The 25,850-nt window shown below is 42.7% G+C and overlaps 1 protein-coding gene across 1 annotated transcript in view; it reads left to right on the top strand.

Moving 5' to 3' along the window:
* Positions 1-25,850, top strand: part of cacna2d1a (calcium channel, voltage-dependent, alpha 2/delta subunit 1a) — a 76,542-nt gene that overhangs the window by 23,005 nt on the left and 27,687 nt on the right. Inside the window, exons 4-10 of the mRNA XM_068717410.1 lie at positions 9,284-9,343; positions 13,504-13,539; positions 14,312-14,447; positions 22,636-22,767; positions 23,348-23,417; positions 24,151-24,201; positions 25,820-25,850. The exon at positions 25,820-25,850 is cut by the window's right edge and continues 69 nt beyond it. Of these exons, the coding sequence (XP_068573511.1) occupies positions 9,284-9,343; positions 13,504-13,539; positions 14,312-14,447; positions 22,636-22,767; positions 23,348-23,417; positions 24,151-24,201; positions 25,820-25,850 (516 nt within the window). The remainder of the gene's footprint in view (positions 1-9,283; positions 9,344-13,503; positions 13,540-14,311; positions 14,448-22,635; positions 22,768-23,347; positions 23,418-24,150; positions 24,202-25,819) is intronic.

Raw genomic sequence — 25,850 nt, 5'->3', positions numbered from 1 at the left:
AATGAGAGAAGGTTGAGCACTGATCTCACAGTTTTCAAATGATTAAAAGAATTAGTTTGTTGTTGCCTTGAATTAGATCCTAAAGTTATAATCGCTAAACACTGTCATGAAATTAAACCCTATTTTTGATACCATTTATGGTCATAATTCTTCTGCAGTAGTTATTCAATGTATCTATATCAGTAATCGACAACATTTCACTGGAGTTGTAAACCTTACCTTGTACAATTTCATGTGACAAAAACATGCATTGATTGATGGAAGAAGTCTGTGCTCTAGTTTTATTGATACGTTGGCACCCAGACCAACCGGGAGCCACGAGACATGCAATCAATGTAACTTTATCAACATCAATATTTGTTACACACACACTAACACACACTCTAACACACATCATTTGCATGTCCTTGCAAATATAAAATCCTCCCAGCCTCTGCTTTTCGACATTAAAAAGCCGAGGAGGATCACACTTGCCAATGGCTTGTCAAAACTGGAGAGAGAGGACTGACTTGTTGGGACAAGGGAAAGGTTATTCTGTGTAGGTGCCTTGAAGAAAGTCCCTCTGATGCTTTGTACCCAGCCTGAGGGAATGCTTGTTGTCAAAAGCACCTGCATTGTGGGACATGGCAGCCTGCCAAGACGTCCTCCAGACAGACAGACTGCCTGCACAAAGGAGTGGACTGACCTGCAGAGAAGATGTTGTGATTAACAATTCAAAAATCAAAGCGAGAAAGAGAATAAGAGATACCAAGGTTTTATGTTTCAAGACACATTTTTTTTTTTTTTCTGAGTGAGGTAAAAGAAACGGAGAAAGACGGTGACCAGCCAAGAGACAAAGGGACAGCATAAGGGTGAGGACTACAGAACAGACAGCTGGGGACTGTGCTATTTGAATATCGATCGGTGAGGTTATTTCAGGCCTGGGAATGCATTAGGGCTTTGGCAGCAGATCCAAAAAGGCTTTGGCTGCCCATCAGAGTCTCGAGTCGTAATTGGTGGCCATTTTGGAAACAAAAACAACAGTAGTTTTCCAAACTTGGCTTCTTGCGTCGGTTTGAATCACCCTCGGCGTGGCTCTCCATCGCTAGCGTAAACCAACTTCTCTTAATTGTGAGTGGGTCTTTGGCGTTGGTGTAGAGAAGGCAGCTTTGGGTCGAGTCTTAATTGCTGAGGAGAAAGATGGCCTGCTCTACAATGGGAGGATAATGAACAAAATGTTTTTCGAGTCTCTTGTGTAGCCGTCGCACGCCAAGCTTTTCGCTCTGCACAGTGCATGGACCGCAGATGCGGCAGGTTACCATGACACCCTGGTCTCTAAGCAACGTGGGCATCACAAACGGATTCCTCGCTCCCGAAATGAATCACTTCTCATTCGCTCTTTCTCTCCCTTTTCTTTGTCACCCTTCTTTACTCTCAACGCTGGGCGATCAAAATGAGAAAACTTTCATTCAAGTATCCTCATTCACCACAATCCACAAAATTCCCTCTCTGGTAGCGTTCACGTTCATTAGATCTGTCTAAGGAGGATGAAAGCAAGTGCTTGAGCTATTTGAAAAGAGCCCTTTTCGAGTGTTGTGTTATGTAGTTGTGCGTAATTACAGAGGAGTCACTGATCTCCAGTGTCTGGAAGTGCGTTATTAAACCGGCACTGGATGACATGCTGTGAGTCATTAGACACTGCTGTTAAAGCCCTAATCACAGAGTAGGCACACAGTGACACACACACACACACACACACACACACACACACACACACACACACACACACACACACGCTCATGAGGTTCCTCACTCGCACGTTATTTTATTAACTCGTACGTTGAAGTGAAAATTGTTGCGCTCGTGCAAATTCCCCATGAGTGCTTATCCACTTGCACTCAAAGATCATATGTTATAATGACTTATGTGCCGTTTCCGATGGCGTTCTGAAGAGAGCACATTATGCAATCGCTCACTTTAAATAATGATATCGTTTCCAAGAATATGCTGGGGAAATTTATTCCGTCCAAATTGCTGAATAAACAACATAAATTCTCCGCTCGTGTCACACGCCAAGGGCTTATTATTGCCAGGTAGTTATGCTGATGGCATCCTAGTCTACAGCGGGCCTCTCAGAGTAACGACCTTCTATGTGATGATTATTATTATTGGGAGTAATCTTGAGACATGGAAGCGTTGCCTTCTTCAGTCAAACTGCAGCGTGAAGGGGGACACTGAAAGCTACTCCTATTGGAGCTCATAATCAATTATGGGATTGGGAAGTATTTATGGAACGCACAGAAGGAAAACATGTGCCATGTATTGTTAGTGTATTATATTATGTTATTATATTACATATATTGCACATGTACTATATAACACTATATAGTACTATGTCAATTATACACCCATTATAGGTATTTATACATATATCTATTTGTTATATATATATATATATATATATATATATATATATATATATATATATATATATATATATAGTTCACGCATAATGACAGCCAGGATTGAATTACAATATTTCCTTCTGACACTTATATTGTGTACTGTATGTGTATATTTTCTATAAATGTATTAATGTAAAGTTTCTCTACATTTTTATTGATATCGTCATATTTGTCTGTTTTCTTTCCTGTTAGCCGGCCTCTGTGCTGTTGTAACTTGTGACTTACCCACTGGGGATTTATCGTATCTTGTATAATCATACTGAGCACTTAAATGCTGAGTGGTGCTGTCACATTTTGAATTATTCTGTGGTCTGCAATGGCTGTCAAAATCATAAATTCTTGATTTTTAGCTCCTATTTCTGCTCAGGTCGTCGTGCTTGGAGCCAAAGTCGCTGCTCTACAGTTGCGTGTCAGTGGAGTATAAAACATATTTAAAAATGACAAACTTAACCAGCGATATACACGAAGCGGGGGACGCTTAAAAGAGATGGCTTTGAGGAGCAAAACTTATTGCAAATTTGACCTGTTCGCAAAAACATAGAGATTTTCTAGGAATCCTTTCTGTCCCCGTCTCCAAAAACTATTAATATTTGATACCTATAATGTTGCAGAAAATGTTGAATCAATGAGATAGAGATGGCGTGGGTGTGTCTGATGTGGGCCACCAGTGACTCATTATTCACCACTTCCTGAAGTGTGTGTGTGTGTGTGTGTGTGTGCATTGTGTGTCTGGCTGCCTTTGTCAGCCCAGCTGTCGCACACTCTGTGTGTGTGTGTGTGTGTGTGTGTGTGTGTGTGTGTGTGTGTGTGTGTGTGTGTGTGTGTGTGTGTCCGCGGCTCCAGCTTTGTGTTTGTCATCTCTTTTTTTTCCTACATGAAACTTATCAGACAGTATTTGCATACAAAGTGTACATTTGATGTGTCTAACTCATTATTTCTCTCTGTCTGTCTGCCTGTCTGCCTCCCCCTCTGAATGGGACTGAATATGACAGACACCAGCTGCATTTTTTGTCTTAAGAATTTGGATTATTTATTTTTTTCTTGGCGTCATACCGCTAATAGCTCAGTGTGATGACCACGGAAACTAAAAAGTGAAAGTGGGACCTAAAGGAGGCAACGTCAAACAATCTTCTGATTATTAAAGAGGGGTACACCTCAAGACATGGTGACACAGTAAATCTGTGTGCTGGGTGTAAGTGTGTGTGTGTGTGTGTGTGTGTGTGCAGAACCGCCATGTCAACATTGCAGCTGGGTACAGCTGTAATTGGGAGTTGTTTGCAGCCAGCTGGCACACAGAGAACATGCTCAGCTGAGAGTGTTTGCTGGAGGAGAGATGAGCTGTCAAACCGGCACACAGTAGTGGATAGCGAGACTAGCACCAATCTCTGACAAGTCACTTCCTGTGAAGTTGGTGAGCACTGTTTCTTCTCTAAAAGACCACGGTTGTAGCATAGTAAGTAGGGTTAACTTGTCAACTTGCATGTACTTACTGTACTGTGCAGTTGTTTTCTTTCTTGTGCCAGTCTCTCTCTCTCTCTCTCTCTCTCTCTCTCGCTCTCTCTCTCTCTCTCTCTCTCTCTCTCTCTCTCTCTCTCTCTCTCTCTCTCTCTCTCCCGTTCTCCCTTACCACTCTCCTCCTGACTCCCTACAGGCTGAGCAGGATAGATCTGACTAAAGTGCTGCCAGTCACAACAGCAGATGCTCATGTTTCCTCAGCTCTCCCGTGCCTCCCTGCACATCAGTGAGATGGCAGGTGTGTGTGTGTGTGTGTGTGTGTGTGTGTGTGTGTGTGTGTGTGTGTGTGTGTTCGTGTTCGTTCCGTCCTGGCAGGACTTGATGCTCTAATCAGACTGCCAGGAACGTGTGTCAGAAAAGCAAGCGTGCATGTTTACACAGTACATCTCTGTGTGTTGCAAGATGCAAAATTAGAGTCATCGTTCTTAAATTGCAGACATAAAGGATGCTTTTGAAAAGCTGAGGTTGATTTGTGTATTGTGTGTGTGTGTGTGTGTGTGTGTGTGTGTGTGTGTGTGTGTGTGTGTGTGTGTGTGTGAAAGCCAGTCGATCTAACGTCTCATTGCTTTCCACCCTCCCTTTTTATATCCCTTCAAACGCTCCTCGTGCATTTAGGCATGGAGACTCATCTAAATAAGACTGATCTGTTCCTCATAATAACCAAAGTAAGAGCTGTGATTGATGACTGAAAACCCAGCACTCCCACTATCGTCCTCCAACAAAGCTAGAGAGAATAAAACGGTGAGAAATTTAACATTTATAAATACCAAAAAAAAAGCGTTCAAGAACAGCTGCTGGTGCAGAGAGCAGGGTGTATTCGTCTCCACTGGGTTCAAGGGCTCATGAAAAAAAATGTAAAACATCATCATACTTACTGATAAAATTATCTTTGTGTTTTGACTACTAGTGGGGGTTTTTTTTGGCTCAATTTGATAGTTACAGAAATGTGGTTTGTATTTGAGTTCACTGACACATTTCATATGAAAAGCTCCTCAGAAAACACATTTTTTTTTGTAGCAAAAATCATTCCATTTGGATCTCCATGTAGGAGATTTAAGGCATTAAAGTGGACGTGATTCATTTTCTCCAAAAAGAAGACAAACGCACACATGCATACACTTGTTCTATGCCTGAGCATACAGTGGATTTATGTGGCTTACGCTACGAAGCGGTCACTTGCAGCTTTCTAAGCTGATTGTTTGTAATACAGCACAGTTTTCTTTCAATGTATCTCGTTTCTAATACTTAATATGTTTAGTGCATGAACGGTAAACTTCATATATATAATCACCTCATTTGCCAATTGAGGAAACAGAAGGTTGGCCCCCACCAGCAACTTAAAACACTTGGATGTCTCCATGTTCTCCGCACAAGAACTAAAACCACAGACGCACTCTTTATTCTTCGGCATCGAGTTGCACATCGTGATCCGGGCATACATCATCTTCTTTATCTGTTCTGTAACGCCGCAATATGCTCTCATTAGTCTTTCTATAGCAGCTTGCTGATATCATAAAATTGAAGCCAGCTCATTAGCAAGTTCATATTTTTGTCATGCGTATTAATTCTCATTGCTTGCGGCACTTTCTATTGATAGGCTGTAGTTTTTTTTTTTTTTTTTTTTAAGTTTGGAGTAAATCACAACTTTGGGGATTTTAGTTGCGTCCCAGTATCTCTGACTTATAATCTGACATGTGTTCACGTGGCACTTCCGGGTTTGACATTTATTCCTCTCAGAGTATATAGACAGTATACAAAATCTTCATGTATGCACTCATTCATCACAACAGTGTCAGCCAGGCAGATTGTTCAGGGCTGTTATTGCAGAAGGAGTAAAGCTCCTGCTGAAGAGAGCTCTCCTTCACGTGTTCTGTATCTCTGACCAGATGTGTGAAGTGATGGTTTAAGATGTGATCAGTGTCATTTGTTGAGTGTGTTTAACATGATGAAGAAGCAGGGGGGGGGGGGGGGGGAGGGGGGTGGGCAGTACAGCACGATGGGTTGGTTTATGCTTTAGTAAAGCAGCAACAGCAGGTGGGGAGCAACAAACGGTGATCTAAGTTTACAGATGACACAAAGTCTTCACCGGGATCGTTTATGGATGTCATTGATGTGTTATCGAAACTGAGTTTGTTGCCTATGGTGAATCGGAGATATTTGAAGATGCTCGGCTGTCTTGCCGCGGATGTAGGTGGGCTTCAGTCCAGTGTGAGGTGTGTTTGATGTGCTACTACCCGGTTCTTTTGTCTTCTTCATAATAGTGCACCCTTGGGTGAAGTGAAAAATGGCGTTTTAACAGAGTTACTGTCATTGTGTAGTCCAAGTATGGCAGTGTCATCAGCGTATTTCAAGTGTGTGGTGATGGATGAAGGGCTGATACAGTCACTAGTGTAGTAGAGGGTGCATAGGAAGGGACTGAGGACACAAAGCAGAGGGGCTTTTGTGTTGTTGATGATCTGACTGTGCTTATTCTAACAGCATGTGGTCTGCTGCTGTTGAAGTCATTGTGAACCCAGTGGACGAGGAGTGGAGGGTGATTTGAAATGGTGAAGTTTCTTGATCAACTTGTGGCGTTGGATTGTGTTGGAAAGCAGAGAGGAACAACAAAGAGGATGGAAGCGAAGGTGCCTGGTGATTCCCGGTGTTTTCGGAGGGAGTGGAGTAGATAAACCACAGCATCCTCTGTCCCCCGTTTGGTCCTATAGGCAAACTGATGGGGTGTCCAGCTGTGGTCTGACAGGATTGGTGGTCATGATCAGTTTATCCAGGCATTTCTTGGCTATTGGAGTGAGTGTGACGAGTTAGTTTTGATGGTGGATGTTTTCTGGAGGGTGGGTATTGACGCTGTCCTGTAGGATTCCCAGAAGATGAAGTGGTGGATGGGAGCGAGTTCCATGGCACAGAGTTTGAGCGTCCGAGCAGGGACGCTATCTGGGCTTGCATCTGCCCAGCTACATCATCCAGTGTGAATGGGGGGGGGGTGAAGGCTCATGAAAGGGGTTAAACCTGTGAAACAATGCAAATCCAATACCACTTTGAGTTTTGACAAGAGCATGCTGTGAGGCTGTGCCTTTTTAACATGAGGGAGCAGACAAGGGGAAGAACTGCAGCAGCTGCTGACCTTTTGGCTCTCTGACCTCTTGGTCTGCTGTGGAGATCCTCAGTAATGATTTCGTAGGTGGTAAAATGGATTTTCTCTAGATTCATCCAGGACATAATGTCTTTAATCCAGTGTGAGTGGGAAGGAGTTGCAGAATCCTTCCACTTAAGTAAAATAGCCCGTGAAGCCAGTAAGGAAGTAACAGCCAACAAGTTCACTTTTGCTTTTGGCAAGTCCTGTCTGGAGCGATGTCAAAAATGGCACTCAAAGGATTTTGCTCGTCTGAAATAGTTTGAAACACTGATGTCCAAAACTCAAAAATGTTACTTTAAAACGACCACTCAAACAATGCGTGCTGGGAACTTTAAAATACTACAATATATATATACAGCTAATAAACTGATCATGTTTCTTGCTAGCTTGCATACAGTCGGAGTGATTCCAGAGAAAACCACCATCGGTCGGGTTGTGACCGCAGCATGAGCTTAGTAGTTTATTAGATTCAATACACACACACACACACACCCCAATCTGTCTTTGAGCCAATAATGACCTGACTGGAAACAGACAGTATATTCCCATTAAGTCAAGGCAGCTGTGGAGCCATTGGCAACTAAATCTGCAAAGGCTTGTGTTTGTACATTGTGTTTGTCTTGTATAAAGACCACCATAACCGGCTGCCAAGAGCCATATTCCTTCCAAAAGAAATGCATGGAGATTCACAAACATAAAAAAAAGCTAACCTAGTGTTAGAAGGGTGGATGTCCAACTTACAGGATGTATACTACAAATCATTTTTTTTCCCGTACGTGACCACTGCATTTCGTAACAGAGAGATGTTTAGCATATGAAGTGCAGTGAAGCCTTCCTGCCTTAACCACACACCCACATACCTCTTATTTCACATTTGCTCCTTTGCTAGCCACGAGGTCCCACCGTCTCCGACAGCTGCTGCTAAATCTCTCCCCTAACGAGACACAACCGAGAGGCTGTCGAGGTAACCGTGTTTCAGACCGCATGAGTGTCAGGGCCCCAGCATGCATTACGGGACGGCGTGGCGTACAGGCACAGCGAGTGGTCTGCGAGACGGTAGTTTTCATTATGAAAATGTGGCCTCCTGCCAATTGATTATACAGTAAGAGGGGGGGGGGGGGGCTTACCTTGAGACAGAAAGAAGGAGCAATGCAGGAACAGGAGGCTAAAACATGATCAAACATGATTGATGGTATTTTCCTTTTTTCTTTTCTCTCACCCATCAGGCTGTTGTCTTGCTGATGAGCTAATCACTTGACTTGGGTATACTTTGTCTTTTGTGTGAGGTGTACAATGATCATGTGTAAAGTCTGACTTGGCTCCCAAACGCTGCCACTAATATCCCAGTATGAGATTCACAATCAGACATTTGCTCTGCCTCACTGATTCTTGTGACTGTCTTGTTTAATTTTACCGCAGAATTAATTCAATAATTCATTTTTTTCAACCCCCTCCTCCTCTCATTTCATAAATTAATATATTGCTTTGCCCCCCCCCCCCCCCCCCCATCATCAAGTGTCTGCTCCTTCTGCGCGACTTGAAAACCCGCAGTGTCGTTCACATAAGCAGGGAGAGCCGGATTTTATATTTCCCAGGGGAAATTAATAGTACAGCGCATTTCTGGACAAGGTACAGATTAAAAGCTGGGCCCATTATAAACCCATTAACCCAGTCATTAGGACCAGATCTGGGAAAAGATGGAATATGTGGGTGTCTAATTTTAGCGTAACACTGTGTCACAGCTAGTCCTAATTCATAACTACAGGTGCAGAGAGGAGTTATTTGCAGGTATGTCCCTTGAACTCACTGTCCGTGCATCAGCAGCACCCTCTTTGAGCTGCTGTCGGGTTAGATGTCATGACTTCACATGGAGCTCTGACATTTAATTATTCATATTTGCAACCGTGTATGGGTTTTTTTTTTTTTTTTTTTTTTAGAACACAGGGTGTAGGGATTTTCTCTAGCTGCTCCGGTTCATGGCTTTTCAAATCTCTAAATCAGCTAATGCAAACACTGTCATCCTTGGACAAAGTGTAAATTGGGGCCAAAGTCATTATCATGATGTTGACAGTAATGTTGCCTTAGAGCCAAAAACACTTTGCTTTTTACGAGAATAATTAACATGGGCTAACATACTGTATTTCTCTCGCCTCCTACTCTCTCTCCTCCTCCTCCCTCTCTCTTCTCTCAGAGGATGGCAACAGAAGCAGAAAAGTTCCAAATGGAGCACAAGTGGAGGGACGACAGTGAGGTGAGTGAGCGGCTGGAGTCGGGATTCTTACTATGCTCGTTAACACTGGCTGCATTACGACACGGATCAAGCGGTGCCTCCAACTCCATAAGGGGAGCTGGGGGAGGGACATGTTATCCATGATCCAATATGATTGTAATAATTGGATGGCAAATCTCATTACAATGACGGTAGTGCTGTTATGACTTAATACAAGATTGAATTTCATTATTGCACATAATAGGCAGAAACAACTAGGTATGCATATGATGAGCACACACGCACATGCACACTCTCTGATATTGTCCATTAATCATACTGTTAAGAATACATTAGAAGGAAATGTACGGCAAATAATATGAACACACTATTCATTTACTCATGTAATTACTTTGACCGATTGCTGGTCCAGTGAATGCAGTGCCCCGCTCCACAGTGGCAGCCTGGAATTACAGTGCAGCTCTCTCAGCTCCTCACTGCCGTGTTTTAGCCACAGCCGTTTCATAATAGATGCAAATTGCAAATTTCCTGGCCCTGCTTCGCAATGAGAGAAGCCTCACGCTCTTGGCAGCCATTTAACAAATGACAAATGATATTGAGCGAAAGTACTGTGGCGGAAGAACTTCAAAGAAATTCCACTTTGCCATTTAGCCTATTAACTCAAAAAAAAAACTAAAAAAAAAACTCTTCAGTGTTGTTTGCCAATCCTTAATGATTCTTTTCCATTAAAAGTTCCCCATTATTCAACTTCTTGCACGCTGTGTTGCGTAAAACAGGAAGGAAATTGATTCATTTATCTGCTATATTACAATCACTGAGTTTGATATTCCTTTGTCCCTGAATGCTTTGCTAGCGAATGTAGCAATTTCTTTAAAAAAAAATGTCATGTGGATTTCTGCCATACTTCAACCGCTTGAACATCTCCAGTAACTGTGTAGTTTTGATATAGAAATCCCCCAAATAGATTGTTGAGCTCAGAGCTTCGCAGAAATGTAGGGAATTCATAGTGACGTGTCCTCTGTATGAACCTGTTACTGTTGTGACTGGATAACATGAACTGAGGCCTCTGGTGGCAGAGATTTGTATTATTTTGATGGCGATGAGAGCTTTTGCAATGTCTGACGCCTCTACGGTTTGACGGATAAAAAAAAAAATCTCATCACTGCACAACTCTAGTATTGTTGTTTTTTCATATCAGCTTTATTATAACTTCACACAGTGTCTGCCTCAGAATAGTTTCTTCCGCTCAGCTTAGCCCCGCATGAACCTCCGTGTGCCTTCATTGAACACCGAGCATGTGTGTCTTTTTGTCTACTTTATATATCTTTTGTACGCTGTTGCTCGTTGGTTTGTTTTTACAAAATCACACAGGCTGCCTTATTTTGATCCTGGCCAATATATTCCAGTAAATTCTTTGAACACGGGGTGTGGGACATCCTCTGTGGGATTTTATATTTTCTAAAAGGTGAAGCCACATATTCAGTGTGTGCAATGCGAGCTTCCACAACGCCGTTACGGAAAATCCTGAAGCTAGCTTGGCTTCGACTCATTTTGAACGCATATTTGAAAGAAAAGGTAAATTACAATAATACGTGCTGGAAGCGTTTATTTCATTTTCACGTAGAATACTTTATATAAAGCTAATAAATTGCTTCAAATATAACAACCACAGTTTGATACACAAAGTAGGCCTACACAATGAATCAGGACTGTACCAAGTGGAGCGTGTGTGTGTGTGTGTGTGTGTGTGTGTGTGTGTGTGTGTGTGTGTGTGTGTGTGTGTGTGTGTGTGTGTGTGTGTGTGTGTGTGTGTGTGTGTGTCTGTTTTCTGTCACCTTTGATAACTGGGCCAATACTACTGGGCACCTCTCCCTGCTGACGTTCAACACTTAAAAGCTGTGACTGGTGTGTGTGTGTGTGTGTGTGTGTGTGTGTGTGTGTGTGTGTGTGTGTCTGTTCAGTAATGTGATGACTTTGGCCCTATTTACAGTCGTCGTTAAAATACAAGCTGTATCCAGCTTCTCTCAACAGGTCAATTTGATTACATTATGTTTCATTCTGTCTTTGTATTAGTTCTTGTGGTTCTTGCATTTTTTTTTTTTATCTCATTTTATGTAAGAGTGGGTTTGGAGGTGGCACTGTCGCAAAACAAATTGCCGCTCATTAAATGTGATGCTTAACAATCCGCATTAACTTTCGTTTGAGGGGGGGGGGGGGGGGGGGGAAAGGTTGTCTTTTACGACTCCAATGACACAATAATGTTTGCAGCTGCTGTGAATGCGAGGGATAACCGTTTTCAGTGAGTGCATGGCATACTGAACGAGCCTTTAGGTTTTCACCAATGGTAGGCGTGAACCGCCGTTGCGCCTGGCAGAGGTTTGGATCGCAATACGCTAACAAGCGTCTCCTTGTTCAGACCGAATACACATCGCACCCACCACAACATGCCACATAAGTCATAGCGTAAACCATCTATTTACGTCTCAACGCTTCCCTTTCGCCTTTCGCCGTCTCTCACGCGTGAAGTGGTCTTGCGCGCTGTAGCCTCCCCTGAGGGGTGCGGTCGGTGGTGTGACCCTGGTGTCGGTGTCACCTCTTGAGGTGCACATTGTCTGCAGTAACATGAGCTGACAGAGAACATCATGGGACGGTCTGTTGTCGTCAGTGTGTATATTGTTGCTTGCATGTGCATATCAGTGCTAGTTTAACTCCTGATATAACTAACTAAGGGTCAAAGCGGGTGCTGGGAGTCAGTCGATAGTAAAAAAAAAAAAAAAAAGAGTACTGTCTAGACCTGTTCTACATGAGAGGTGCCCTGAGATAACTTCTGGTATGATTTGGCATTACATAAATATAATGGAAATGGAGATCGAACCAGCTCTGTGGCTCCAGGGCATCCTTATGTCAGCAGGAGCTATAGGTTAGCACGTTGGCGCCCTGCTAGCCTGTGCACTGACAGGAAAGCCCGGCAGTGTGAGAGCAAAACAACACCACTTACTTCACTGATCCTCAGCGTCAAACACACACACACACACACACACACACACACACACACACACACACACGGCTGCCTTGCAAGGAAATAGAGCAGGATTTAAATTCTATCCCCGGTTGCAGTTGTAACTAAAACAAAAAAAGACAAGTGTGATAGCTTTACTTACTTCATGGCATCTTTTAAGATTACATTACAGACATTTCTAAAGGCGCATCTTCAGAATCTGTAACAGTCAGTTAGTCCCGCCATCAGTTTCATTCCATTTGATCTTTTTTTTCATCCTAGACAAAGTCCAATGTCTTGCCTAGCCTTTCCACAAATTCAATCTTTTGGGCAAATTTGAATGTGGCTTCTAGTGGGTATTTCAGTCTCCTTTATTCACAACAAGTAAGTATCAAGGGAATATTAAGTACATGAGACACAGAATAACACATTTCGGCACCAATTTGGAGACTTGTACACTTAGTTGTCGATTTTAAGAGCAAATTACTAGCGGCGAGAAATCTTTTTTTTTTTTTTGCTTCTCACCTTGCAGCAGTGATGTAGAAGCGTACTCCAGCGTATACTTCCGTACACTGTGACTTACACCGTTACCTGTGCAACCATACTGTAGAAAATATGGACGTAGTCTCCGCGACTGTGGGTGCCATTGTGAGGCTCAAAGTGGGTGACTCCGTCTGTCGCCATCTTGGCAGTACAGACACAGCCTCCTGGCTATTCTAAGAAGGGGCCGAGAGGTAGATCGTCGGCGGAGCAGACGGCTACCAGTGAGCACCCTGTGACGGAGCCCACCTGTCACTCAAAGCAGCTACGCCCTCAATTACGCACAACTCGTCACGATTGGATATGGAGACCAAAGGGCTGTAAACATGTTTATTTCTGCTGTAAAGTTGGGCATTTTAACATGGGAGTCTATGGGGATTGACTCGTATGTTGAGTCCTGCCTCAAGTGGCCATTTGAGGAGCTGCAGTTTTTGGCACTTCCATATTGGTTTAGGTGCAACAAGGCGCCCAACCGCACTTGTCACTGATGTTGTTTGAAGTTTACAGAGGTAAAACATTCAACCTGTCAGCCTGGAGAGGACAGTAAAATGCTGTTTTTCAGCCTGGATTTAAGTCATTAATCAAAGTGTATATTGTGCTTCATTGCTAATCTTTTCTTGTTTGTCTTTCAATTTCTTCGCAGATTGACAAAATCGTTTACTACAATGCCAAAGATGACGTAAGTTCAACTTTGATCCCACTGCTTTTACATTCTGTCAGTGTACCTAGAGATGCAAATGATCAAATAAAACCCCACAAGCAACCCATATCCAGCCCTCCAGAGAGCATTACCATGGCAACAAAATTGATTTTATTGATAGCCTGCAAGAATCTGTGAAAAGAAGTCCCTGTATGTGTGTATGTAGGAATTACTGACGTTATATCCATAATCGACTCTGGTGTGCATGCGTGTTTAATCTGATTTTTTTTTTTTTGAGGACCAGTACATGTTTTGGGCCCCACACTCAGAACCACATGAGTATGCGTGAGACATTGAAGGCCTCCCCCGGCCTCAGACGTCATCTGTCTGCTCTCATAAACATGGATCAGCATCTAATTCCCCCTCCACTATCCCAGTGGGAAAGAACCACACACCCGCAGCACACTAATGTCACTCTGTATTTGACTGACAACCCCTCTCCCCTTGCTCTCTTTCTCTCTGGATGCCTGGGTTCATGTTTCACTGCCTAAAACTTTTCAGTTTCTCAATATTTATCTGTCAGTAGTGACATTTCAGTGAATACTAACATTGACACCTTGTCATTCACAGTAACAAGAAACTGCATATACAGTATGTTTACAAACCGAGGGTGCACGAACACACACACACACACACACACACACACACACACACACACACACACACACACACACACAGAGACCCCTCATATAATCCTTTACAGGATGGTACTGAAACTCCAGGTTCTGTTGTTTGCTCCGCTTTTCTGCAGCTTAATCAGACCGAGGAAGTAAAGGGAAGGAAGAACCGATACCTTCCAGATGATTTCGAGATAGACCCCGACTTCAAACGACTCGTCTCGTACAACACCACCGCCGTCCACATCCCTACGGATATATACGAAGGCTGTAAGTTGAAACGCAAAGTCGCATGCATTGTAGAAAAAAAGCATTATCTTTCTCATGTTGTCCACACGTCCTTCTCGGTAATACATAGCAACCACCAGCTCACACCTCTCTCTCTCTCTCTCTCTTTATCCCTGTCATCACTATGTCCAGTATCTACAGTACATTCCCATGATGCAGAGCTCAGCCCCCCCCCAGCGCTGTCTGTAGTGGAGACAGTTCCCCACCAAGGCTAGGCCATTCTAGTCTATATATAGCCCAGATGCCAACAACCCAACAAACCAATGGCCAGCACACTCTCGCCCTCTCTTTACCCTGGTCACCAGCTGCTCCCTTCCCTCCCGTTCACGGCTAACCCCGCTGACCTTGACAGTTGAGCAAGAACGTTTTACCTCGGCCAATGAGAGGTCTTTTTGTGGGTGCTTTGCACTTGCATTCAGTTTGTCTCAGTTATTTTGGCATGTTTATCACACACTTGCATTGAAGCATTTTTTTTTTTTTGTCACTATTTCTCTCACTTTCTTAACTTACGAAAGTGTCTTGGTCATTGTTTTCATCATATAAACATAGTGTTGTGCATAGTTTAATTTTTTTTTATTTTTAGCCATATTTGCGGCATGGCTACAAGGATGGCATTGTTGGCCTGTTGGTCGGTCCACTGCTTTGGTCCGGACTCAAGGATTGCAATGAAAATCTCTACAGATATTCATGGTCCCCAGTAGATTCATCATAATGACTTTGGTGATTCCCTCACTTTATCTCTTAACCAGCGCCACCGTTGAAGCTTCTTCTTTTTTTTTTAAAGTGAAATATCTTAACAGCTGTTGGATATATTGCCTTGGCATTTGGTACAGATATCCATAGTGCCCAGAGGATCAACCATATTTGGCTTTAGTGATTCCCTGACTTTTCATCTACTGCCACCAATAAGTCAAAATCTTCACTCAACAAGTGAAATATGTAAAAACATGGATTGACAAAACCTGCAAAACGAATATCCGATCCGATTACTTCTTTTTGCTACTCGCCTTGCCTCCCTTACTGCTGGCACTATTTATATTTGTATGATCACACTTCACATCAAGTTTAATACAAAAGTGAATACCCTACAGGGCTATGACTTCATGGAGATAGTCCATCTCTCCCTTCTGGAGCCTCTCCCAGTGTTCAACATAAGCAGGAAAACACACCCGACAGGCCACCAGTCAAACTCGATTTGGCTTACAGTAATCCAATCTGGTATAATAAAGAATGCTTACCGAATGTGGCCAGCCTTAAACTCTTTCAGACAAAATGTGGTCATCAGGATCCGAATAATTGGAGTTTTAGCCATAATGATACTATGTTAAATGTGAAACGGACGTGACTGTAAAATAATGCTAGCATCAGGTAATGGCTTTTGCATTAAGAGTTAGTCTTCAAACAGCAATGATACCAATCTAAATGGGATTGGTATGTTTTACTCGCATTGATTTTTTTTCTTTTTGTCAGTGATTTGAAAACAGCAATATGTTAAACAGACAGGCTTCCTCTGAAGAGATACTTTCACTAATGTCTGGGTGGATGACTATTAGTTAGCCTCTTATTCTAGGACACTAATGATTGCAATGCAAGGACACACACACACACACACACACACACACACACACACACACACACACACACACACACACACACACGGACACACGGACAAAAGGATGCAGACTTGTCTTGATACACTCAAAAGCATACAGGTCATGTCCTTACTAGCAAACACACTCTCATACCAAACATGCACACACTAGATAGTAACGATAAGAGGACACAGACGGCGCTTGAGAAAATGGAAATAACACAAAAGCTTGTGATAAGACAATAGAGTGAATTTTAAATAAGAATCTGAAACACCTTATAACTAAACTTACATAATGTCATAGTTACAATATACATTTAGCCGCACACAAATGCAGCAGGCATCAAACGGTTAAACAATTCCTTTATTACCCATGCATGAGCTAATAGCCTCTTTGGCGTTGATTGAGCATTCGATATCAATTTCAGTAATGATCGTCACACTGGGTTTGCTAAATGCATGGGACTCGGTCGCATGATTCTGATGTCCTTACACAGCGAGTCACTCCGCATAAGTTGGACTATAAATGTGCAGAGTGACAGGCCTCTGAGGCCTCTGACTGTGCAGACATTTTTGTCATTGCCAAATGGCCAAATGCACTCAGTTATTTTTACAAGCAACAGTTCTGACGATGAAAGGGTGGGTTTGGGTGTCGGAGGAGGGGGATGTTCCTCGTGTGATTTATCAGTCTGTCTTTTACTCTCTTTCTATAATTTAATGTAGCCTCTTTCTTTCTCTCCTTCCTGCCTTCCTTCCTTCCTTCCTTCCTTCGTCTTATGTCTTTTGCTCCATGGCGTGCACAGAATTCTGTTTGCACGATCTCACTGGATTTGTTAGTTACGTGGTTCCCCAATCTCTGTCATGCACTGCAATTCGTTCTATAGTTGATGTGAACTTTAAAAGCCACGGCTGGCTCGGTACATTACATTTTTATGTTACTTTTATTTGCAACAAATCCCCTTATAGCATTTCTTTCAGATTTCTGTTACATTTACCTTTAGTGGTTTCTAGCCATGCAGATTATTTTGCTTGAGATTATATACAATCTCAATAATAATGTTGATTTTTGTGTGAGAACCAAAAATAACATTACAATTGAATTGGGCAGTTGGAAGAAATCCATCGACTACATATTTTAACTGTCCTCCACTGCAGCGCTCTGGCTTATAGGGTGTGTTTTTATCTGTTTGATCCCCAGGGTGGGGTCTGGGTGTAGCTGTAGTTACATAGCAAAGTGGCAAAGCTAGGCTTGTGTTGGTGCTCCCTCTCTCCCTCTCTCCCTCCATCTCCATCTCCAAGGACAGGCTGCCACATTGATGCCACTCCGGATGGTCAGCACTGTCGGCGTTGCCATGGCAATGTGTATCCGACTGTGTGTGCGTGTGTGTGTGTGTGTGTGTGCCTGTGTGCGCGTGTGTGTGTGTGTAGAAGGAGACAAACATACTTGGACACGCCCTGCTTTTCTACCTTGTTGTGTGGAGGAACGACCGGTAACTTGATTAGGGACTTTGTCTAGACAGGGCTGGCGTCCTTGTGGCTTTAACTGACGCTGAAGGAGAGACGTGTCATCCTCGAACTCTTCTTTGATTGCGGTAGACTTTCTCTGCAACCTTCACCCTGTTTCATTCTTCCCTCTCTTCCTCTTTTTCCCATTCCCTTGGTTTGTTTTGTAGTTCCTTTGTCCGGCCTTCTTCCTTACTTATATTGTCATGTTTGCTTTTTATTTATTTATTTATTTTTATTCCTCCTCGCCTCCTTTCTCTCTTCTTCCTTGCCGGCCTTACCCTTCACACCGCCCTCCCCCTCATCCCTTGCTCCACTTTATTAAGCATATTAATAGGAGGTTGTGCGGAGAGACAAATGTGCTACTGTTTTCTCCCCCGCATCAGTCCTGCTGATTGGAATCCATTCTCCCTGCTGATCCAGTGTGGGTGGTCAGACTGGGATTCATTATTGTGTGTGCATGCACACTGGCGATGAATCAGAGTTTGTCTGTGTGTGTGAATGTGTTTAGAGAAAGAGGAGGGTGGTGGAAGAAACACTTTGAGTGTGAGAGTTGGCATGTGTGCGTGTCACATCGCCTGCACCTATGGATCTCATGGCTGCGGATGCGTGGCGCCTTGCTCATTAGACGGATTGCCGTGCATGCGAGAGGAGAGCGTTGCGGCCTTGGCAGGAGATTCGAGGCTCGTCTGATGCCCGCTTGAATCAACGCTGTGTGGCACCTGTCGGCCCGAGACACACACACACACTGTGACGTGCTGAGATTCTGTGACACTGTGTGTGTGTGTGAGCGTGTTTGTATGGAAGCTGCGGCCCCTGTGGTAAAGCTCACGGCGTAGAAATTGATTTTTTCTTCTTCTTTCTGCACTCTTGTGCCACTTGATACACGTCCTGTTTCGTTGACGGAGCTGGCTGCCAAACTCTGAGTTTTCTTCATCTCAATCTTTGTCTCCTCATCCTTCCTTCCTTCCTCTTCCTCCCTCTCACTGTCATTGTCTACCTGTGTCCTTTTCTGTCATGTAACATTCTGTATTGTTGAATTAATTTCCGGATAATGGTAACCAATATCAACAGGTGGGAACTTTGCGACCTCCTGCTCCAAGTGAGGTTGAAACAGGCTCGACTGGGAACAATTGCCCTTGATCTCAATCCAGTTGAGATTACTTAAAGGGGTCACCTTCACGACTCGACAGCTTTGTCACGCTACAGAAACAACTGTGGTCACGTACAGTGTGTGTGTGTGTGTGTGTGTGTGTGTGTGTCTGTGTGTGTGTGTGTGTGTGCTGGTGTCATACCTGCCTTCCCCTTGGCCATAGCCGCTATGACTGTGTCTCTACATCTTCATATGGCCTTGGGTGGTTTTCACACATACTCATGATAAATACACTCAAGCCTTTGCTCCATGTGGCATTACCAAATGATTACCTACGTGTCAGACAGTCTCCACATATCCCCCCATTCATTTGAACACACACTTATATTTACATCACTGGAATAGATTTTTTTTTTTTGCCCTTTTCCCTCTTTTTTTTTTCCTCATCTTTAACTCTACGGACGATCATGTGTTGGATTGAATCTGTACCAGTCAGAATCAACTGGCCGTTGACAAATCGTAGTGTTGTGTGTTCAATGATTCTGATCATTTCAAATTGTTTCCAAGTTTCTGCTTACACGTTTACAACTAGTCTACTTTACTAGAGCTAAAATCAGGACCGTCTATAATGAGAGAATTTGTATGATGGAGGGAGAGAGAGACGTGTGTTGCCGCAAATACTGTTTTTTGTGTGTGTGTGTGTGTGTGTGTGTGTGTGTGTGTGTGTGCGAGTAACATGATACTATGATTACAGGTTCTCATCACTTCAGCCACCACCAAGTAATTGCTTTCAAATGCACAGGCAGTTTCAGCCACCAGCTAGCTGATGACAAGGCATGGCTTGGCACCACGCAGCTCTCCCTCCTCACCTCCTCCCACCGTCGTCACCCTCATCGGTTACTGCCAGAACCCTGTTTGATTTGTTTCTGAAAGCATCTTACATGCCTCACAGGGAATATTTAGAATCTTTGTTTCCATATTTAGTTCCCTTGTCTTTTCGCCCCATGAATCATAAAATGTCACCTCTTTACTTGTTAACCAAGTGATATTTGAATAGTTTAATTGAAGAAGCTGGCATGGCCGGGCAGCTTTGCAAAATGTATTGCTAGTTTAGCACCGATTACGATTACCTCAAATAGGTTCAGCCACAGTCAAAAAGCACAGCACTGTAACCAACCTGTTACCATTATGAATTCTGGACCTGACCAAACCCATTAATGGAAGAACCACAATCATACGAATACCTGCGTTTGTAAACTAAATGCCTGGTCACAGACACTAGCATGTTCCTGACTTGCTGGTCTGTGTTAGCCTTTAGCTTGTTAGCCCCCCGTATTCACCAACTACCCCTGACAAATAGTCATGTACGTCCCTAAGCCTCTAGCACCTCCTACTTCACTAGGATGCACCATTTAGCTGAGCAACTTTCTCATGTGAACTTGTCATAGTTTGAATTATGCTGGTCATGGTTAAAACCAGATATTGCACAATGGAACTTGTTGTTCTAAGTCATACAGGCTCAGCCATCTATGAGTAATACTCCTCTCCATTGATGAGCATGCATTTGCTAGGGTTCCAAAATTACAACTTTGGTTATATTTTTTGCTTATTTTAGTTTTTTTTTTTAATTCTCTCAAGTTCTCCAACAACTGCTCTGTGCCGGATGACTTAAAGTACCTGATCAGAGAAAGCCACTGCTACTGTCTTCCTTCCCTCTCTTCTTAATTTCATCTCCCTTTTTCTCTCTGTTCACTCATAATTTCTGTGAAAACAGAATCTTGACGCAGAATACGCATTTGTAGAAATCATTGCATATATTTTATTCCTTAGTTTTATTCCAACCCTGAAGAAAAAAAACAATTATACTGAAATTCAATCTAGGCATTGGTAATATAAATGTTTTGTTGCTCTGCGTATACAGACACACATACGCCCTGTCCCCCAATTGTCCCTCAGGCCATGACGCCACGCCTGACAAATAGAGCTGACCGCACTTCTCATTTCTTTTTATCACGGTGACCTCGAGCAAGCAACAGACACACACACACACACAGTGCCACAGTGATGGATCTGTTTGCGCTGAAAATGTGATTTGTTCCAGTATTTGGCTGAGATCAGAGGACACTGCTTTGCCACGCCTTTTGATATTGTTGCTGAGGGCTCATCAGTGGTGCCTGACCTGCCCATCCAGGGGGGTGTTCATGTTTGTGATCAAAATTCCTGTGGAGACTATAATGAATTCTACACATGGGGAAACGCATAAAACAGACTTTGCATCTATGTTGTCTCTCGTTCTCATCATTTCTCTACACGGACTCAATGGTGATGGGATGGACACTACATGTGACTTCCTGCAGTGGCAGCTGGTGGGCAGATGACATACTGAATGTGATCTTTCCTTGTTAGTGTATTCAGTGTGTGCATCATCTGGGGAAATGTCTATGTTTCCTCTATGAGGTCTCGTTACCCCGAGACTTCTTGTTACTGATGTCACAGAAACCAGCAGGACTAATCCATTAAAAGCCGTCCTCTGGGAGACGAGAGATGAGGCCTGAACAAATTGTCACCACTTATCACTGGGACACGCTTTGCTCTACAATACCGCGGGGAGCAATCAAGACTTGGACTAAACTCTGTCTTTATTTCACGTAGCATGGAAATAGAGCCTTTTTTTTAAAGGAGGTGGTAGTGGGGAGGGGAAGGAGTGAGGAGCCAGAGGGAGCGTGAGAGTCACAGGAGGAGGGAGAAGTGGGAGGGTGATGGGAAAAAAAATATATATTTTTCTAGGCTGGGCATTGCTTATTTACTTAGTTAACAGAGTACACTGAGTTTTTCTTGGTGGCTTTTAGCCAAACAAACTAGTAACCGCTGTACACTGCGCCTCTTCCTGCTAAATATAATTCTCTAACCGAGTTAAGAGTGCAGGTGCCTCACACTAACTCGCCATAACTCACTTTTAACCACATAGCTTCTAGTTGTCTGTCCCATATGAGTCTGCCTCAGCAAAACCTCTCACTTCCCAGCCGTCCCCTGTCTCGTCCTGATGTCTCTTTTTTTAGTTTTAGTTGTTTCTTTAATCCAGTTGATCTTACAGAAACACACACACACACACACACACACACACACACACACAATGTATGAGTCATGCACAGCATCAATTTGACATGCAGCCCACTCTCCCAGGCAGAGCGCTGCCTTTTTTGATCAAACTAGATTGTTGGAGCATTAAGCCAGTAAGAGCTCCTGCAGACAAACAGGTAAATACATCGTTTACTGTATGTCTGTCCACCGAGTACTCGGAAGATGATTTTAGTTTTAGTCCCAAAAAATCAAATCATTTTGTTTTTTCCTCCCTCTCTCCTCTCATTTTGCTCACTTTGTGCTGCTGTAGATTTTGGTGTGTGTTTTGAGATTAAAAAAAAGTCCAAGAAATGGAAAAATTTCATCATAGAAGATTGATGTCAGTTTCAATATCTGTGAGGAGGCTTCCACTCAGCCGTCAATGTCAGTAGCCTAATATTGGCAAGTGTGTGTGTGTGTGTGTGTGTGTGTGTGTGTGTGTGTGTGTGTGTGTGTGTGTGTGTGTGTGTGTGTGTGTGTGTGTGTGTGTGTTAGGCTTTCGGGCTGGTTTCTCCTACAGAATTGTTTTTCAAAATAAATGTTTTTTGAAAAGCCTTGACATTTTGTGCTTGGCTGATTTCTATGATTTTGTACTTCTTTACAAATATGACTCACTTTGTGTGTGTGTGTGTGTGTGTGTGTGTGTGTGTGTGTGTGTGTGTGTGTGTGTGTGTGTGTGTGTGTGTGTGTGTGTGTGTGTGTGTGTGTGTGTGTGTGTGTGTGAGACAAACATTGATGTTGATAAAGTGCACGCGCACTTTTACATTTTTGTTTGTTCAAAATTACCGGAAACAGAAGTCCACACTTGGTTAGCATGACTGTCCACTGTTGGTAATGTAGGAATGTATGTGTGTGTGTTCCAGCAACCATCATTTTGAATGAGCTAAATTGGACGGAGGCCTTGGAGGATGTTTTCCGGAAAAACAAAGAGGAAGATCCCTCAATCCTCTGGCAGGTGTTTGGCTCGGCCACTGGATTGGCTCGATACTACCCAGGTGAGCAGCTCCGTAGCCAACGGGGTTACTCCAACCGCCACTGACCTTCCTATAGTCAGGGACAAACATGCTCTGTTGACTGGCTACAAGTCATGAATTACTTCGAGCATCTCTCATAAAGTTCTAAAAGTTTTCATCACGAATGTCAAAAATCAGGAGATTACTTTAGAATTATCCTCTAAATCTCAACGATTGCATTAAAGGAATAGTTTGACTTTTTTGGGAAAACCATGATCATATAGCTTAGCTTAGCTTAGCACAAGGACTGAATGCATGGGGAAATGCCAAGCCTCGCTCTGTCCAAAGTCTTTTGATTTTGTACAAATTAAACAAAGGAGATACAACAATTATTGAACTTTGGAGTCAGGCAAGCTTCCCCCTACTTCCAGTATTCATGCTAAGCTAAGCTAATAGCCTCCTGGCACGGTTTGCATTCCTCAAAAAGTCCAATATAAAATATATTAAGATAAGACATGTTTTTAGCCACTTACTGACATATGCAAGTACCTTAAATCCAATCTTAATGTGCAGTAAACGTACTTTCCTTTCCCCCCCATTTCATCCTTCTGCCAAATCACAGCATCCCCTTGGATCGACTCAAGCAATTCAGCCGATAAGATCGACCTCTATGATGTTCGCCGGCGGCCGTGGTGAGTGTAGACACTCATTATGGAAAGTGCAGTTTTGTTTCTGTGTCTCTAATCATCTCATCGTCGGTCATTTCTCTAGTGTTTGTCAAGGGCAGACTCATGGCTCATTCAATCTACCTGTGCAAGTCGAATTGTCATATTAAACACTCATTAGCCAAAACTCTTCTTCCATGTTGCCTAAACTGATTACATATAAGGACATCGGTAAACACACAGAGTTTAAAACAATCAAATCCAGGTCCAAACCCACTCAAACAAACACATCAGAGCACTGTGAAGGTTAATCCACTTCAGATCAAAGGGTACCAATACAAAAGCTTCATTAGTCGCCTAAAAAATATTCAAATCTGACTGGAAGCCATCAATGCTCTTTTAACCATGTTATTAAATTCCAGTAGCCTCAAAAGTTGTTTCGGCTTCTGAACACTTGAGCTCTGAACAAAGACAAACGACTATTTGTTTATTAAAGAAATGGGAGAAGAGAATTAAATATTAAAGAATGGGGGAAAAAAAAAAGTCTGATTGATTTCAAATGCAAATGATAGAGAGGGATATTTAATTATTTGCTCAACGAGAGATAAGAGTGATGGAGCTGCAAAATGTAAGGTCTCTCATGTGCTGAATTTTGTGTTTTGCAGATTCCTTAGAAATAGTTTTTTTTTTAATTATAATTATTCCCTCTGTGAGCTCAGTATTCACGATCTTCTCGTGTGTGTCTGTTATTACTCACCAGGTACATTCAGGGGGCAGCGTCACCCAAGGACATGCTGATCCTGGTGGACGCGTGAGTGACGACCTCATGATTCATTCCATTTTCTGATTTTTGTTTTATTTTGCGCGCCAGGAGGCCCTGTTGCTAACTCTCTGACTGCGCTGTGCTCACGGCTGCCTCCGCATGTGACACTGACGAACAAATAGCAGTCAGTGTATCTCGTGACTTCATCATTTACAGTCCAGTTGTTTCTTCCCGTGACGAGTGATTTATGCCTCAAAAGTTCAGGTTTAGAATAGCCGAGATGTTCAGAGAGGATTCTGGGGCATTATCTGTCACGATTTTTACAATTTCAAAACTGAGTTAAGGAGGTTTATTTTCCGTATTTGCCAAGGTCAAACAACACCAATTTAGGTTATATAGAAAATACAGAACTGCAAATCTACCAATGATGAAATATTGGTCCACAAGTTGATAGTTTACATTATAGTATAGACTTTATAGGTAGCATCAAATATTTTTTTTGCGTTACTGTATGGGAAAAGAGCTTAAAGGATAAGGACAATATTCTATATTTTTATTATTGTCAATGCAATCCTCTGAAAAGAGCAAAACTAACAATGAATTGATATTATTAACACGCGGTGCCTGCTGATCCAAAGCCTGATAGTTTAGTCCTCTGTCCCATTGACCATAGCACCAAATGTGTGTTAATCCGCGCCTGTAAATAGTCCCAAACAAATTCACTCCTGTCCTCTCCTGCCCAGCTGTCTTACCTTTTTTTAAATTCATTATATACCACAACCAAAGGAACAAGAAAAGTGTGCTGCATGCAAGAACATGTGATTGTTAGTGGTATGAACTTGCCAAAGTGATTTGTTTGAATTTCTGTGCTTGGGTGGAGTTTCATTACAAATGGCACTCATGGCGGAGCACCAGGGCTAAATGACAACACAATGAGATGAATGAAAATCCAAATGTGTCCAATCGCAGCGCTTAACACAGCTCTGGTAATGGCACACAGAGGATTGATGGGGCTTATTAGACATTAAAAGCTGCCTGTGTTATGCTTGCGTGAAAGAATCATTAGAGGAACTCCTCACTCCTCCTTTTTACCTGCAGTGAACCAATTAAGCGCTGTATTTATAGTTCCATCGGTGCGGGCTCCCCATCTTGTTGTAGCAAAGACTTTAATGTGAACACAGATATTTTATTATTAATGTTTCATGCTAACATTCCCAGTTTTGCGTGTGAGTTATTAGCGGAAAAAAAATGGTGACGGCGCTAAACTCGTGTCGTAAGAGTACTAATTATAGCATTTTGTAAATGTCGTGGATAATACTATATCTAGCCTGTGGAAGAAGCTAGTGTGTAGGCAGAAGGCTTTACGGATGGTCATGTCAGTTGTTGAGTCTGTTCAACTTATTCGGGCATAGTAAGATTTCTTGGCAACTAGCCACATTGCGACAGAATTTGTTTTGCATGATCATGTTTTTAGAGACCCACTGATCAGGCAAAAGGTCCAGTTGTCTTTACTTTCACATCTATGTACATTTTCTTATTTGACTGTGGTGGCATAAGAAAACAAAGGAGCACAGACGTATTTTTTATTTTATTTTTTATACATGATGACGTGATATATGATATTGATTTCTTTTGTATAACAAAACATCTTTGTGCCAAACTGCAGGAGTGGCAGCGTTTCGGGTCTCACCCTCAAA

The sequence above is a fragment of the Cebidichthys violaceus genome, unplaced genomic scaffold, assembly GCF_023349555.1.
Source record: "Cebidichthys violaceus isolate CVI_PGR_0920_01 unplaced genomic scaffold, fCebVio1.0.p SCAF_21, whole genome shotgun sequence".
NCBI lineage: Eukaryota > Metazoa > Chordata > Actinopteri > Perciformes > Stichaeidae > Cebidichthys > Cebidichthys violaceus.
This window is presented reverse-complemented; position numbering and strand designations above follow the sequence as displayed.